General features: G+C 47.1%; 1 protein-coding gene across 11 annotated transcripts in view; it reads left to right on the forward strand.

Moving 5' to 3' along the window:
- The window catches only part of DEPDC5 (DEP domain containing 5, GATOR1 subcomplex subunit), a 1004325-nt gene that overhangs the window by 410563 nt on the left and 575872 nt on the right, over nucleotides 1–17890 (forward strand). For all 11 annotated transcript variants that reach the window (XR_011276224.1, XM_069619835.1, XM_069619836.1 and 8 more), the window contains one exon: nucleotides 15843–15879. Coding sequence is in view for 10 of the 11 variants with exons in the window: in XM_069619835.1 (XP_069475936.1) it covers nucleotides 15843–15879 (37 nt within the window). In the remaining variant the exon portion in view is untranslated. The remainder of the gene's footprint in view (nucleotides 1–15842; nucleotides 15880–17890) is intronic.

Raw genomic sequence — 17890 nt, forward strand, 5'->3', positions numbered from 1 at the left:
ATCTATAAATAAGGCATAAAGAGGAGGATTACCCTTTTTCCTGGCATTGGTACATAGGGTGTCTAGTAACACCAAGTTGTGAGAGGTAGAGTAACTCTTCTTAAAGCCGCTCTGAAAGCGGTTCAGTACCCCTCTCTTATCTGCCCAATCCTGAAGTTCTTTTAACAGGATGCCTTTTTATGAATTGGAATGAGGATTGACTTCTGCCAGGAACTCGGGATCCTCCCCTCTGCTAAACCCTTATCAAATAGAATCTTCAATAGCTCCACCCAAAATACTGGATTACTTTTCATTGCACTATTTGCCAAGCCATTAGGGCCCGGTTGTAACGCTCACCTGGCTCCCACGGAGGCGCTGGTCTGGTCTGGGTTGCTGTGGCCTCTTCAAGCGTGATGCGCAGAATTCGGACCACCGATTGAACAGGACCCCCAAATCTTGCTTGTCTGGCCCGTAGGAATATCCTTCTGAAGATGAGAAAGGGGATTAACTGTCTGCTGAATAATGTGCTTGCTCCCCCCTTTCCCCCTTCGTTCTCCTCTGACTTCCTCCAAAACCCCCGGTTTAAGCTCACCTTATGGTTTGGAAGGATGAACTCTCCATCCTGCTTCTGATGCAGGGGCGCGTGTTCGTCCAGTTACTTCACTGGTTTTCTGAATGGCGCTGGCAAATCCACTTGACTTTACTGAGCAATACGCCATAAGTAGGAAGATGCAAAAGTTCAAGTGTGAGCCTCCTTTTATGTTGTCTTTTCTGTCCTTTATTTCAGGTGCAGAACAAAGGCGATGCGTTGAAGGGTTAAATTGCCGGGGTAAAATCTGGTGAGTCAGTGATGAGGGCGACCCCTCTAAATGTCTTTATAATTCCCCAGTAATGTCTTTTGTCCTTTCCCCATAGGGGCTGGGGTGCGGTACCTGCCAGAGATGTGGCGCCGATCCGAGATGCGGAATGGCTCGCCAAGAATAGCCGGTAAGTAATATGGCTGAAAATCTGGATTTCCTCTTGTGTTCCCTGGCTCAGCTTTTGTCTCTTCTTCTCTCCCTTAGGTGCGGTGCAGAGATGCGGCGACCGGCACTGAGAGCTGCGATGGAGCCGGGCGGCGTCTCGGGAGCAGGTGAGTGAAGCGCGGCGCTGCAGCGAGCAACGCGGTGCTTTTAAATGGAAGTCTTCCTTCAGGAATGCTGGCGTGAAGATTCCGGATGCAGGTAAGAAGGTTGAAATAGTTCTTGGTTTTCACCTTTCTCTTCTCTTATTCTCTTACAGGTGTTCCAAGTTCGAGGCGGGCGTGGCTGGAGTCCAGGTGCAGGAGCAGACACGGTGAGCGTTCAGCTGCTGGGATGCAGAACAACGCGAAGCACGTGTGGCTGTCCGGGTGTGGCTTAAATAGCCTTGGAAGAAGTTCCAGGTGAGGATTCTTCCACAGCCCCACCCAAGTAACAAAATAGTTCCTTCAGAAAAATAGTCCCTCCTAAGCCTCATTTGGCTTGGTTCTTCATGCAGCATGGTCTGCATCAGGTGAGTGTGCAGCATGGTCTGCTTCAGGTAAGTGCACCAAACACTTCCCTTTATGAGCCTGGCGCCTATGGCGCCAGGACTGATGTCCAACATGAGCCTGGCGCCAACGGCGCCAGGACAGAGTCTAAAGAGCCCCTATAAAGGGCCGCTGGGCTTTTACCCGGGGGCGTGATGCCTGCTCCCGGGGGTGCTGGGCCTGGCCTGGTGCTCTGGGGGTAGGCATCATGACAGCGGTGCACGAGATGTTTTTAAACTTTTTATTATTAGCTCAAGTTGGTCTAGCGTAATTTTAAATGTAGGTCTAGGCGGACAGCTAATTGGTGGGCTCCTACCGACTTCATCTGGAGAGATATATTCCGCTCCATCAAGAACCTTTCCCAGATATGCGCTCCTATGGGATTTATCATAGGGGTTTGCCTGTTACCCCTTGCCTTACCCAATAAAGCCCATATATTACGTGTGTTCTTAGTGCACAGTAATTGTACCGTGTCCTGCCATTGAGTTAGCTTCCTCAGATATTTTCTTTTGTTTTATCCATGCTCTATATTTGTTCTTAAGCATCTTACTAATAGAGCAAAAGGAAATACATGAAGGACTTGAATTTTTGGCCCTTCGAATTGCTGCTCTCAGAATTCTTTGAGCATCTCTGACCTCATAATCAAATTTATTTATCTTAAGCGGACCACCAATATCCATCCCTGTCCCCACTGTGGCAAACACCCTAGAAAACAGGGAAATCCCCTTTTCGATGTAATCAACAGACATATCCTGAAAAATTATTATAGCAGGATGTTGTTCAGCTGCTATCGCATTTGCCGCTTTTATTATATTTTTCTCTGACCAACAAATATGCGTAGCAGCATGGTTAGTCCTCATATTTCCCAGTGGTCTCCGGTTGGATTCCGATTCTTTTATCTTTAGAGACAGAGAGAGTGACGCATGGTCGCTCCAGCTATTGATATTTATTTCAAAATCCCTAACATAAGCCGCAATTTCAGGGGGGACAAAAATATAGTCCAGGGCACTTTTAGCTTTGCCACTTTCCCATGTTGATTTACCAGGATAGTCACTTATCGATCGGCCATTGATCATTTCCATACCCCATTGGTTAAAAAAGCTCAGCCATTGGAGCCCCACATAGTCATATGTCGAGTGTAACATTTTACATACCGATCTTAAATTGGGATTCTTTAAAAGCCAGTGCCCACCCGTCATGTGACAGTTAAAATCCCCCATGGTAATCATATATTTGTTTTCCTGTTTTAATGACCAATCAATCATGATCCTGTGCAGTGTTTCCTGCATTGCTTCATTCTGAGTAGCTCCCGGAGGGCAGTAAAGATTGAACAACAGCACTTTCTCTATCGTTCCCTCGATTACCATTTCAAATTCCACAGCTATAAGAAAATCATCCAACTTTGTAAAAATACGGCGGGACATAACATATGAGCTATTCCAACAATTAAACCCCTGTACGGTCTGCCACGTAGACCTTTTTTAGCACAAGACTGATACAAGGTATACACATTCAGCACAATTTGAGTAGTGAGCCATGTCTCTTGGAGGCAGATGAGTGAAAACTTAGTAATAAACAGAAGAGAACCTCCTGACTAAAATAGGTGGATGAACCCTCTACAATTCAAGGATAAAATCGTAAAATCTCATTCCTTAGTAAGGACCACTGGCAGTGATTCAGCCAACCACTTGAGGATATTTTGGATGTCTTCAACTTGTACTGGTTTCCCCGTTGAAATTGTAGGAACCCTGGGCTTGGTCTTTGGTACCTCCAGCATTTCCCTTGGACAAGTCAAATCCTCTTTATCTGGTTCAGCATCCACTTGTTACGCTCACCTGGTATCCACGGGGACGCCACCCAGCTGTGGGGACTCTGGTGCCCTTCTCAGCCGCTCCCAGGTATAATCAGCGGAGAAGTTCTGCCTGGAAAACAGGTGGGCAATGTTCAAGACTGGGCAACTGGGGTAAGAGCCTCCCAACACCCCGTATGTCCGCAGCCCCTCCCCGGACCTTTCCTCACCTTGTTATAGGGTTTGGCGTGCTCACCGTCCTGCCTTCTTGGCAGGGGCGCATTGTCCTTTGTGGGCGAGTGCGATCTAGTTACTTCACTGATGCAAGCCCTTTAGAGTCTTTCAGGTTGGTCTTATTACTGTTATACTGTATGCCTTTCTTGGATTTAAATAATGTCTTTCTCCTTAAATGCGCGGAAGTTCGCCCTGGAACGTTGGCTGAATTGGGACTCGCCGACAGGTGATGGTGTCTTGAGAGCGCCTTGATGCGGTAAGTAGGCGCTATGCGCAGCGCTATGATGCCTTGCCTTTGCTAACCTGTTGTCTTTCGTTCATAGGTTGCGGTGCTCACCTGGAGCAAGAAGTCCCAAGGCGATGCTAGTCGCTGGCCGACTCGTGAGGTAAGCTGCCGGCACAATTGCAAAATGTCTAATGTCCTTTTCTCTCCTTTTGAAGATTCGACGATCCGGGCGGCTCGTTATACCTTGGATGATGGTTGCAGGAGCGGAGGGCCGCTTGCGGTGGAATCACAGGTAAGATACTGCTTTTCACGATGTCCTTTTGTTTTTCAGATGCTGTTCTTCCGAGGTTCGCAGATGCAGCTGAACACGATGAGCGTCACGTGGCTGGATTGCAAAGTAACGCAAAGCATGTACTGGAGTCCGGGCGTGGCTTATATAGCCTGCAGGCATCCCAGGTGTCTCTGGGCCTGCCACACCCAAAATGCTAGACAGTTCAGTTCAGGAACTGAACCATGTGAAGGCATCTATATTGCTGCGCAATGCCCTTATGGGCCCAGATTACTGCTTAAGTACATGAGCCTGGTGCCAAAGGCGCCAGGAATGACTCCAAGAGAGTCTGTGGGCAAATGTCAAGGTCCTTAAGGGCCTGATGGGGGTACTAGAAGTAGCCCACCTGGCCTGGCAATCCAGGTCTAGGACAGGGGTCGTGACACCACTTCAACGTCCGCCTACAGTAAATTGTCTTTATACGTCCGAATCATTTTGGCCGTAGACTGAAATTTACAATGTAAAGCCGATCCATTAGTGTTCCGGCTATTGAGAGGCTCAACAAATTCAAAGTCAGCGGATTGCAATACCCTCAGTTGGAGAATTGAATGCAGTCTGGTCAAGAAGTCGGATCGAGTGAGCCAGTCGTGGTCACTATTTTTGTACAAGTTCTTGATTATCAAGTTATTCTTCTTGCTCCACTCTGATCCCGACTCCTTGACAACAGCTATGGGGTTTGTTTTATCTCTTGGTGACTCAATTTGCCTCATACTGAGTGGTGTAGATGAAATCTTATTGGGCTCTTCTTCCATAGAGGACCGGGAAAGGTTAGCCATTTCTTCCACTGTTGCTGGTGCCTCGTCCCTTTCAGCAAGTTTGGCAGCCTTCACCCCTCTGACTGTGTTTTTTTGCCCTTGCCGCTCTTTTCTTAGTTTTTTCGTCTGCTTGTCTACTGGAATCATAGGCGGTAATGGGGAAGCTACTGTGCGAGGTCGTTTTCTAATTGCAGCACTTTTAGTTAGTCTTCGCTGTAGTCTACGCGAAAAATAGATCTCAGAATTATTCTACCCTATTGTGTCAGGAATCGGCATCTCATTAGGTTCCGCAGCCAATTTTATTGGCTCAGATAAGTTGCTCTCTACCTCTTCAATCATGCTTTGGCTAATATTGTTGGTGGGAGCAGAATTAATGGTGTTCTCCAATATACGTCCACACATCTTCAATAGGATCTTTAGGGCAAATTGGAGCGAAGCCACCGACGACTAGTTCCATTAATGCGTTGGCACAAGAGAAAGAATCAGAACTAACTTCCATTACAGTGTGATCAGCATGGGCCGCCCAATTTGGTGATGCAGATAACCGCTCTGTGTGAATTGTTGATTGCGGCATATCTTTGATCGGCAGGCTCAGTGAATAACCCTCAATAACATTCGGGGGAACCATTGATCTTTGCATTGACTAACATAATTCTAACAAACAATTGTTGTCAATTTCAATTTCTCCTTCATTCTGTTTTTCCTGTAGATGATTACCGCTCAGACTAGTTGTTGTTTCACCCATCTCTAATATAGTTAGATTCTTTTCTTTTCCATAGTTTCCTGGGTTAGCTTGAAAGAAAGAAGCAATAGACCCTGTAATTACTGCGGCAGATTTCTCAGTTTTGCTTCCGTCATCCTTTTTTCCCGATTTCACCACACGTTCTTTCAGGTTCTTTCTCCGTAAGTTGTAATTAGACGCTGCGCCCTTCTTGCAGGCAGGCATCTTTCCTGTTACAGTGCTTTTCCTTGCAGGTGATGACTGTTTTATGTAGTTATAGAAATGAACTGATCTGCAGTTAAACAGTCGACCCGCAATGGGAGAGCGGCTTCCTCACTGTGTAGTAGTGATTTACGGGAAACACTCAGGAAACACTTGACTAGAAGTATTTTAGGATGAGAAAATAGCAGCTGGCACAGCCAAGCAGTGCTTAAACTTCCTGCTGTAAGCAGATCAAAGGGCCTTTGCCCCACAGTCTCTGCTACACCAGTCTGTGACCAGGCACTTCCCTGCAGGCAGCCACTTTAACGGTAATCATGTTAATTGCCTTCAGTACATATTAATCACTACACCAACCATAAAAAGTACTGAACAATGGCACTACTCGATGGCCAAACGGGCGGGGGATTGTGTGTTCAGGCAGTCCTAACCACCAAAAAATGTTTCTCAGTATTTCTCAGTACTCACACAAGAAGCGAAGAGAAAAGAAAAAAAAGACAGAGGACTAGCTTTAATCACTCTGACCTTTCATTCTCCACCCGCCACTTAATTGCTCTAAAAGGCGGAGCAGCTTCTGCACGTGGCTCAATGGCTTGTAGGCCCCTGTCACACAGCTCACCACGGCAGCTCCTCGGCCACTCCTCAGGGGTCCTCACTGGTCTCCCTGGACCAGCTTTCACCTCTTCATCAGCCTCCGTACCACGCACAGTCCCTGCGCCAGCCCGAAGCCAAAGTTCCAAGGCTCTGAGTAAAGGACCCACACAAACTGCGGATCACGTGTCAAGCCGCACTGGTCTCGTCAGTAACACGTCAGTAACTCGAGATCAGCCGCTTCCGACACCTTTCCTGAGCCACCTCACCGTTATGTATATCTCTTCTTTTTCTCCTTCTCGGAAGCCACCCCAGCCTTTGCTTACTTTTCATCTTTGCTCAATGCAGCATGATATTTGTCACCTTGTTTTGAGGCATTTGTCTTTTTCCTCCTGTCATTCGCTATATGATGAGGCTCTTTTGTCTGCTAAAAGCTCATACTACTCTGATCTTGTGTGTGCTCAATCTCCTCACCCTCTGTTTCAATCACTCTCATCTTTCTCGTCATTCTACTTTAACTGCTTCAGATCTCTCTGAGCTGCCATTGTCCCTTCGTCGTCGTCTTCCTCTTCCTTTTCGACATCGTCTTCTTTTACCTCTGCTATCTTTGTTTTTGCCTTTCTCTAATTGATACTTCTGTTTTAGCTTGTGCCCATCCCACAGCCTCTCCCTCTGATCCGATTCCCTCATTTATACCAAAAGTCTACCCCACACTTATTTCTTATCTTACTTCCCTTTTTTATGTTTCTCTTCCCACTTCAACTTTTCCCTCTTCTTTTAAGCATGCCTCAAATGTTCCTATCTTTAAGACACCTTCTTTAGATCCCTCTCTTCATGCGAACCTTTGCCCAATTTCTCTTCTTCCTTTTTCTTTCTAAGCTGCTTCAACGTCTTGTTTATTCTCAGGTTTCTGTTTTTGTTACTGAAAATTCTATTCTTCCCTGTTTGCCAGTCAGGTTTTCGCCCTCTTCATTCTACGGTAACATTCTTAGCTTTTGACTTTTCTCTCTTCATTTGGGTTTTCTGGATCTGTTTTATCTTGGTTTCGTTCTTATCTATTTAAACGCACATATTCAGTAACTTGGGCTGGTACCTCCCCCAATGCCTTACCTCTTCCACATGGTGTTCCCCAAGGCTCTGTTCTTGGACCTTTTCTGTTTTCTCTTTACGCATCTCCTCTAACAGCTATTATCTAGTTTTTCTGTATCTCCCATTACTTCTATGCAAAAGATACCCAACTCTTTCTGTCATTATCTTCTTTCATGGTTGTCTAGCCACAATAATCTTACGTCTTTTCATTAAGCAATCAAAACTTGGATGTCTGACAATTTTCTTGTTTTAAACGCAACCAAAGCTGAAGTTCTTTTTTTCCCCCTGATAATACTCCCCCTCCTCATTCCTCTCCTCCCCCTTGTGTTGCCTTTCCGCCACTGTCTCTCCCTATTCCTAGCTCTGCTCGTAATCTTCGTCTGCATCTCGATACTGATTTATCTTTCTTTTATAATATTTCTCCATATCATGTTCCTATCATTATCACCTTTTCAATATTCATAAAGCTCATCCCTTTGTTACGTTTAATGTCACCAAACACTTGATTCCTTCACTTCTATTCTCATGCCTATTTTATTGTTCTACTCTGCTCTTTGGTCTCCCCGTTTCTCATCTGACTCCTTTAAAGTCTGTTTTTATTGCTTCCATTCTTTGGTTATATTTTCTTTCTTCTCCTGATTTAATTTTTCCGTCACTGTGCTCTCTTGGATGGTTACCTTTTCATTTGCGTCTCAAATTTTATTTTCTTTGTATTGTTTTTAAATCTCTTTATGGTGTTGCGCCTTTATATCTTTCATCTTTCTTTTTAGGTTGCTTCTCGTGCTTTACGTTCTCGGTCTCAATTCTTATCAGTTCCTCACCCTCCCTGTGCTCAATCACGATTTTGTTCTTTTTCTTTGCTTGCCCTTCATTACTGAAACTCTCTCTCTCTTTCTCTTCAGTCCATCACTTCTTACTCTCTATTTCATACTTCTCTTAAGAACAATCTTCTTCAGTCTTAAATAAATATTGTATAGCTTGTGATTTTACATTTTATTGTACTGTAAATGTGTTTATTTCAGCACTTTATGATATGATATAGCATGTATAACGCGCCTATACACAAGTGTTTCAAGGCGTGACGAGGCAGGGGAGGGGGAACAAAGGGAAGACAGAACAACAATCCTAGATTGCGCAAGTGCATGGGGAGGGGGAAAGGGAAAAGAGCAGAACATGGGATAGTAGAACAAATAACATAAATAAAAACAGTCACTGGTGGCAAGTGCAAGGTAAGTGCAGACATAAGTGCTGGTAGGGGGGGGCTATAGGGATACAGAAAACAGTCCCCAGGTGCAGGGGTTGCCAGGGCGGCAGTGCAGGTGGGCAACTGGAGGGGCCTAGGCCCGAGAATCAGAAAGGGTGGCCAGGTAACCAGTGCCGTTTCAGCCAGGAATTTAACAGGGGAGAGGTGGAGAGAAAGTAGAGGCAAAGAGGAAGGTTTTGAGGTGCTTCCGGAACCGGAGATGGTTCTCCTCAAGTTTCAGGGAGGCAGGAAGGCTGTTCCAGAGGGAGGCCCCTGCCGAAGAGAGAGATCTACCACCAACTCGTTGCTTGGAGAAGCGACTGACCCTGAGGGAGTTGGATGCGGATGAGCGAAGAGCTCGAAAAGGAAGATATTTAGGAAGAGAGAGTTGAAGGTATTGCGGTCCCAGACCCAAGAAGGCCTTGTGGACAATGCAGAGGGTTTTGAACTTAATCCTCGCAGCCACTCGGAGCCAGTGAAGAGATTTCTGTCCCAGAGAGATACGATCCCTGGGCTTGAGGCCAAGGACAAGTCTTGCAGTCATGTTCTGGATCAGTTGCAGAGGGCGGAGAGTAGAGGCAGGCAGATCTAGATAGAGGCTGTTACAATAGTCCAGTCTAGAGAGAACCAGAGCTCTGGAGACAGTGAGCTTCTGGGGGAAGTAGAGGAAAGGAAGGATACCTCTGAGGAGGTGCAGCTGGCTGGTAGTGTGACTTCTTAGAGACATCGGAGATGTGAGGAGAGAAGGAGAGTGTGGATTTGAAGATGACTCCAAGGTTTTTAGCCTTGCAGGTGGGAGCAGAAAGAGGGCCAAGAGAGGCCGGCCAGAGAGCTGCAGGGAAGGGGGGAGCGGGTGTGCCGATGAGTAGAATCTCATTCTTACTGGCATTAAGGCAGAGGTCATTGGCGGCACACCACTCATGGATGGCAATACAGACAATCAGAGATGAGGGAAGGAGAGGAGGAGGCAGAGGCTAGCCTGAAAATGAGCTGGGTATCATCCGCATAGCACTGAAAGTTGGGGCAAAGAGTGGCGATGCAGTAGGCAAGGAGTGCCAGGTATTGGTTGAAAAGCCAGGGAGAGAGGTTAGACCCCTGTGGGACACCACAGATGGAAATAAAGATATTGGAGAGGAAGGACCCAAGTTGGACCTGGGAGGGTTGGTCGGAGAGGAAAGAAGTCAGCCACGCCGGAGCCTGACCAGTGATGCCCAGGTTATCACGGAGACGGTTGAGTAGGATGGCATGATTGACAGTGTCAAAGGCAGAAGAGAGATCAAGCAAGATGAGGACGCATGGGGTGTTGGAGTCAAGTTTGGAGAGCAGGTCTTCACGGATGTTCAGGATAGCAGTTTCCGTGCTTCTGGCAGCTCTGAAGCCAGACTGATGATCATGAAGACAACTAACAGAATCAGTGTGGAGATTAAGCTGGGAGATGGCCAGTTTCTCCTGGAGCTTGCCCAGAAAGGGAGTGAGGGAGATTGGGCGATAGTTAGCCAGGCAGGAGTGGTCGGCAGAGGGTTTCTTAAGAAGAGGGTGCACAAGGGAGTGCTTCTTGTGAGATGGGAAAACTCCAGTTGCGAAGGAGTGATTGCAGAAATTAGCCACGGCAGGTGCCAGGGATACGATGTTGTTCTTGATAGTTTTGGAGGAACAGGGGTGAACCTGTTTCGACGAGACTTTCATAGATCGGACTTGTCTAGAAACCTCATCTGCAGAGAAAAGGGGAAAGGCAGAGAAGGAGGGAGGAGGGGTGGCTGCAGAAGGGCCAGCAGAAGTGCAGGGAATAGAGGGAGTGAGGCGATAGGAGGAGAGTGAGGACAGGATGTCTTGAGTTTTAGAAATTAAGTGAGAAGCCAGTGCCGTGCAGTGGGCCTGGAAAGGGACAGGAGAGGTAGAGACTGCGGCGGGATTGGCAAGTTCCTTGCAGATTTTAAAGAGTTCAACCAAGTTGTTAGATGCCGCAGAGATGCGGGCTTGGATAAGAGCTCTCCAGTTGGTGAGGACGGAGAGAGCTTTGCATAAAGTGCTATATAAATTACAATACACAAACCTGCTGGAGTTGAGGGCAATCAGGCTGGACCTGGTAGCTTTCCTCCCCTCTGTGAAATGCAAGAATGTGCTGATTCTAATGGACAACACAGCGGCAGTGCACTACCTCAACAAACAAGGTGGCGGGCAGAGAAGCAATGAGACTCGTTCTGCGCTCTGGAGAACAGTGTCCCTCTGATGGTGGCTCATCGGGCTGGATGAGAGAATGTCACAGCGGTTGTCTTGAGCAGACCGAGCTCCCACTCGTGGGAGGCCGAAGTCTATCAGGAAGTTCTGGAGGAGATCTTCTCTTTTTGGGGAACTCCTCAAGTAGAAATCTTTGCTTCCAGTGCCATCATGAAGTGTGAGTTGTACTTCTCCAGGGAATTTTCTTGTCAGGGAGCTTTGAGGGACACACTGACGGTCGAGTGAACCTTCAACCTCCTTTTTGCATTCGCGCCTATCCCTGTCATTCCGTTGGTTCTCAGGAGATTGCGCCTGTTCGAAAAACCATGATGATCCTGATCGCCCCAGACTGGCCCAGAGAATGTGGTATCCATTGTTGCTGGACATGTCCATCAGCCCTCCCTGGCAACTTCAGAGGAGAGTGGACTTGCTCTCCCAATCAGCGTGGCAGGTCCTCCATCCGAAGCTCAGCAGCCTGAACCTTCAGGCTTGGCTACTGAGAAGCTGAGATGCAAGGAGTGGGACTTGATGGACGACATCCTCGATGTGCACCTTTCAGCTCGGAGCCCCACTACAAAATCCATTTATGCCTGCAGGTGGCATACAATTCCGATTTGATATTTGTATTTTGTTTATTTATATAGCGCCCCTGGCCCAAAGGCATCTGGGCGCATAGATGCATGAGAGACAGGATTATCCTGTCCTCTCTCCCCTGTGCTGTATTTCCTGCTTTCCTTGGCCTAAACAGGCCTGCAAATTGGCACCGTGAAGAGGTACCTCAACGCTATTTCTATGTTTTAGAAATCCCTACTGCAGAGGTCTTCAAACTGTGGGGCGTGCCCACCCAGGGGGGCGCGGTCGCATCCCGGGGGGCGCCAGAGCCCAGCATGACATGTAAAAAAAAAAAATTAGTTTTTTTTTTTTTTTTGAGATTAGATTGGAGGAAAACGGTCTTAGGCACCAATGAAAAAATGGCCAGCAGTTGCAAATGGATATTCAGTGTTTAGTCACAGACTGTTTGAATAGTACCCAAGGGGTTGTTTTTTGTTCAAATGCAAACAAATGGTGATATTTAAAGAATATTTATTCAGCAACAATAGTCAAAACTACTATCTGCATAGTGAAGTAACTCCTCAAACTGGCCCACATTGGCCAAAAAAGTGGCCCATTTTTACTGGCCTACACTAGCATTTTGCATTTTTGGTAAAGTCATCTCCCTACTGCTCTATCGGCCAGTCCAAGCCTGCCGGCTCATCCGTAATGGGTGAGGGGGCGTCCACCCACTGGACACCTCACCCATTATGGAGGAGCCGAGGAGCCAGCCCAGTGAAACACTGAGCACTCCCTCAGCTGCTTTTTTCAGCTTAGGGAGTGCTACTGGGCTGGCTGAAACGTCAAAGGGAAACCCTGTTTGCCTTTGACAGTTTATTTCCCCAGCCGCACATGATCACTGAGCCATGCAATGCTGGGGGTGTTTTGATTCGCCAGCCTTACATAGCTATTGGAAATGCTGGCTGGGGCACTGCATGTATATATGTGCGAAAAGGTGCGAGGGGGTGCTCCTGCACCTCCTCGCACATACAGGCAGAGCAACCTGGAGCGGGGCATTTTAGCAACCACGCAAGGTATGTTTATGGCAATTTATTTTTTATTTAAATGTGTATGGATGTGTGTATGCTTGTTTTATGGGACTGTGGTTGGAGCAGGATGGGCGGCAGCACTGTGATAGTGGTGGGAGTAGGGTGGGGAGAGCCCAGGGTCTGTACTGGGAGTAGGGTGCGGTGACGGCATGCAAAAGTTCATAGCGATTTCTACATACTGTCCATCTGGCACTTTTGGGGGGGCCTGGCATGCCCAAACTTTGCTCAGGGGGGGGCCCAGGCCAAAGAAGTTTGAAGACCACTGCCCTACTGTTATGCAGTTCTTAAGGGGTTTGTGTAACTAATTTTCTCCTTGCCACTTTGTGGTTCCTGCGTTCGATTTGAATTTAGTTTTAACATTTCATATGGGTGCTCCGTGTCAGTCCCTTCTTTCCTGTTTTTTTAGATTGCTCAACCTTAAGGTTATTTTCCTGGTTGCCATCATTTCCGCGAGACGGGTGAGTGAGCTCTAGGCGTTGTCTGTTTTTTCTCCCTATTTATTTTTTTACAAGGTGACATTGAGAGTGAGGCCCTCCTTTCTGCCGAAGGTGGTCTCGGATTTCCATCTCTCTCAGAAGATCCATCCTCCTTTGCTCTTTCCTCTGCTTCACCCTTCCAAGGCAGAGGAATGGTTCCATCGGCTGGAACCGGTATGGTCCCTGAAGTTCTACGTCTCTCATACTGGAGAGGCTAGGAAGCATGACCAGGTTTTCGTGGGTTACGCTAGTGCTCGTGCTGGCAGGGCTATCACGAAGCAGACCCTGTCCAGGTGGATCATTCTCTGCATCTCGGAATGCTACTTTCTGTCTGGGAAAGATGTACCCAAGGGTCTCAGAGCTCATTCTACCAGAGGAGTGGCTGCCAACTCTGCCCTGCAGAAGTGAATCCCTGTCCTGGATATTTCCCAGTCGCGTGTGTTTGGGCATCACTGCACACGTTTGCTAAGCATTACTGCTTGGATTCCCTTGCGGGCCAGGATGCCCATTTTGGTAGAGAAGTCCTCCAGAGTTTTCTGGTTTAGGTGGTCTCCTTGCTTCCTCCCTCCTCCAGACTTACATATTGGTTTGGGAGTCTATCATAGATGAGGAATCTGTGGCAGGATAGAAACCATTAGAAGAGCAAATTACTTACCTCACGTCAATGTTTGATGGATGTTCCTGGTACGTATTCCTCATTGTCCTCCCTACCTGCCCCTGTTGCGGGAAGCTAGTACACCATTGGTTGTACTGTCCCTCGGCTTCAGGGGAAAATGTGGAACTGAGGCCACGGGTCGCTGCGCTGCTATATATGCTGGCCTCGCGAGTCATATCTGGCATGGGGTACGTAGAGACGTTGGACGGAGCTGCTCTAGAGCCGCGCTGCGCCCCGCCAGCTCGCAGAGGAACGTTTTCCAGAGAACAGCTGCGCTGGGCCAGGGAAATCCTAGATGAGGAATTTGTGTCAGGAACATCCATCAGAAAGAACCGATCTATGTGATTATTGTGACAGCGAAAATGTGACTTTTTTTTTTGTTACTCACCACTCCGAATAGGCCGAAGATGCAGAGAAATTGACCTTGGAGATGTTGGTGGTATAAGATTCCAAATTCAGCCTTCCATCCCAGCTCCCCTGAGTATAATACTCAGGTTTCCTCAAAGAGGGGCTCTTTTCCACAACGTACCTCTCTGCTGTTTCAGTTAGAACAGACATAGGTGTCAATTGAGTAAAAGAGCGGGGAGAACACACACCGCCAATACCAATGCTGCAAAAGAATATCAAGATATTAGACAGTGTTGATATTATACAAGTGATTAGAACAGTTGAAATAATTGGACAACTACCTAGATAGATATTGGAGTGGAGTTGAGTTTCCCTGGGATGATCTACAAAGAATGACACAAATAAGTGGAATTGAACTAAATCAGTATCGGTTCCCACTATAGTTATAGAATTGACAAACAACTGACCTGAATAAAGATAAATGGAGTAAGAGGAATCCAGGACTCTGAAGACAACGACAGGAGAAAATAACAAACAGGGAAGTTAGTATAGGTAAGTAACCCCGAACGGCACGAGGGACGCACTAGTGCCGGGTTGGTGCAGTTCAGGAGGACGTTCATATGCACTTAAGAGCAATCTCACAGGAAAGTCACTCAATGTCCCAGAATCCAACAGAAAAGAATATCCATGGAAGACAATAGGTATGTACCTGAGTACACGAATATAGTTGAATAGCTGTTGAGATGATCCGGATAGTAGACAGCAAAATTGAAGTGCAGAGCGGCAACCAGTAAAGAACCGCAAGACACAGAAGAGAGGCGTATCCAGTAGTGTTCCGAGTCCAACAACCAGACGAGCACGACAGGAATGAAGGAGGAGACGAGGCAATCCAAAAGTCAGGCAAAGGGTCAAAAACAGGAGTTCAGATAAGGATTTGTGTAGGAAGACATGAAGAGGAAACGGACAAAACCGTGAGTAGCTGGTAACGCTAATTAGCAGCAACGAGCCCCTTGGAAGACGGTGGTTTTATAGTTGTAAGAGGGGCGTAACTTGCTGTACGTCATCCACGTACAAGACGTGTCAGGTGACCTGGAATGCGTCGACGTTTGTACAAACGCCATGGTAGCTTGTACCTGGACCATAGAGGAGCCTGTAAAGAAGTTGTATTTGGCAAGGATGCCCGCAGGGAAGTCTGAAGTGTAAAATTTTTAAACCCATTACACCACAAATGTATGTGGGGGAGACCCCCGCAGCCCTCCCCCATATTAATATTATACTCTAAACCCCCCCGCATATATATGTTGTGTATGGGGGGGTTCCCAGGTCGACATTTTTGTCCGATTCCGAAAGAACAATACCGAAAGGTAAGTAATTTATTCTTCTTTTCTTTTATACTGCACAATGTTCTCTGTTGGCTTTGTCCTAGTTCTCTGTTCTTCTGTAAGTTATTCATCTCTCTTCCCACATTTTTCCATGTTGGCTTCCAGGTTTTTCTGTTTCTCTTTGCAATCTTCACTGATTTTAATCTCTTGTTGTTTAAATATCTATATCTTTTTCTCCATGGTATACACATTTCCTCTACATGCTTCTCTTTTATGCACTCCACGTTTGTTTATCTTTAATCAGCTGAATGCTCTTGTCCCTTGCATTTTCCATGTCATCCTGTGCTCTAAGATCCTGAGTTCAGTGTTCTATCATGTGCAATGTAGTGGTGCTTTTGTTCTTCATGTTCTCTTGCATGCATCCCCGATTTACTAGTTAATTGCCTTTTTATATTTTCCAGCCACTCTGTGAGAAAGGAAAGAATGGCAGAGATACAGGTTAGTTGATCTATCTGCACTCTCATAACCCAGTAATGTTCTCTTTCTTTTACCACTGGGATGTGTGCTGTGGTCATTTTTGATTGCCCCATAGCTCGTCTCCCTCTTCCCAAAAACGGAACTTCTTTTTTAGATAATACACTGTACAAACAGACGTCATGATTGAAAACAGTTTGGTGTTTTGATATTCAAACTTTAATATTAGGGAATTCTGTTATTTATCAACTTTTAGTGCCTTTTCTGTAATGTACATATTGTGGACAACACATACAGTGTCAACGGGGACAGTGTGAGAAGAGTAATGCAGATGAGCTCAAAATATCACATGAATAAGCCATCAGGTCTTGGAGACCGGCTTGGTTTCAGCGTGCATATTTTCGATTTCCATGACATCACTTTGTTTATTGAGAAGCGAATATTTATTGTATTTATTTTATTGCCCATTTGTATGGTGCCTATACAAAGCTGTTTCCAGGTGCCACAAGACAAGATAGGGTTTGGGGGGGGGGGGGAGCATGGGAATCAAAAAGAACAAAAACAGTTATAGTGGCCTTGTAACAATCCTACCGTGCAAGTTCATGACAAGGTGTTAGGTAAGTGCAGGGGCGAAGGGGTGGAGGGAGAAGTGCAGGAGTGGGGTACCCCTAAGGGTGGGGGCGGGCAAGTGCTGGGCGGGCCAAGGCGGCAAGTGCTAGGGGAAGAGGGCAGGGGGAGGATAAGTATGGTACAGTGCTGGGAGGACCAGGTTGGACTAGTCCAGGAAAGGGGGCCCGAGGGCAAGTGCTGGGAAAGGATGCTGTGTGGACTGATAGTTGGTGGTCTGGCCTCTGTATGACTCTGAAGGTGCCAGGCCCCAGTCATAGCGGCAGATGGAGAGTTAGCACTGGAGGGGGAGAGGGAAAGAAGAGGAGAAAAGGAAAGTTTTGAGACGTTTCAGGAACTTAAGAAGATCTGACTCCAGTCTGAGGGGGGAGGGTAGCCGTTCCAGTGGGAGGAGCATGCAGAGCAAAGAAATCTACCTCCCACTCTCTGCTTGGAGAATCGTTTGATCTGCAGAGAGTTGGAACCAGTAGACCAAAGTACTCTGGCCGGGAGGTATTTAGGGAGGGAAAGCTGGAAGTAAAGAGGTCCCAGGCCACAGACAGCCTTGTGGATGATGCAAAGGGTCTTGAATTTGATCCTTGCAGTCACTGGGAGTCAGTGGAGAGATTTTAGGGCTGGGGAGATGCGGTCGCTGGGCTTGAGGCCAAGGATAAATCTTGCAGTCCTGTTCTGGATTAGTTGAAGGGGGCGAAGGGAGGAAAGAGCCAGGTTGAGGAAGAGGCTGTTGCAGTAGTCGTAGCCTAGAGAAAACCAGGGCTCTGGAGATATTGAGCTTCTGGGGGAAGGTAAGGAAAGGAAGAATATCCCTGAGGAGGTATAGCTGAAAATTGGACTTCTTGGCAAGGTCCATGATGTGTGGAGAGAAAGAGGGAGAGGAGTCAAATATGATGCCAAGGTTTTTTTGCATCACAAGTGGGTGAGGGGAGAGGACCCAAGGAGTCTGGCCAGAGAGTGGGGGGGGGGGCACAAGGAGCAAGTGTCCCAATGAGAAGGATCTCCGTTTTACTGGCATTAAGGCAAATATCCATGCCTAAATAGCAGTCCGGTATGAGGGAGGAGGTGGAGGAGGTAGGAGAGGTAGGGAAGGCAGCTTGAAAGAGAGCTTGAAAGAGAGCTGTGCGTCATCTGCGTAACACTTAAAATGTGGGGAGAAGGTGGAGATCAGGTGGGCCAGAGGGGCCAAGTAGATGCTGAATTGTAATGGCGATGGGATAGAGCCCTGAGGGAGGCCACAGGTAGAGAGTTAGATGGAGGAGAGAAAAGGACCCATTTGCACTTGGGAAGGTCTGTTTGAAAGGAAAGAGGGCAGCCACACCAGTGCCCTGTCTGTGATGCCTAGGGTATCATGGAGACGGTTTATGAGGATGGAGTGGTTGACTGTGTCAAAAGCAAAAGAAAGATCGAGGAG

The sequence above is a fragment of the Ambystoma mexicanum genome, chromosome 10 (genome assembly GCF_040938575.1).
Source record: "Ambystoma mexicanum isolate Mex_15411 chromosome 10, UKY_AmexF1_1, whole genome shotgun sequence".
In the NCBI taxonomy this organism is placed as follows: Eukaryota; Metazoa; Chordata; class Amphibia; order Caudata; family Ambystomatidae; genus Ambystoma; species Ambystoma mexicanum.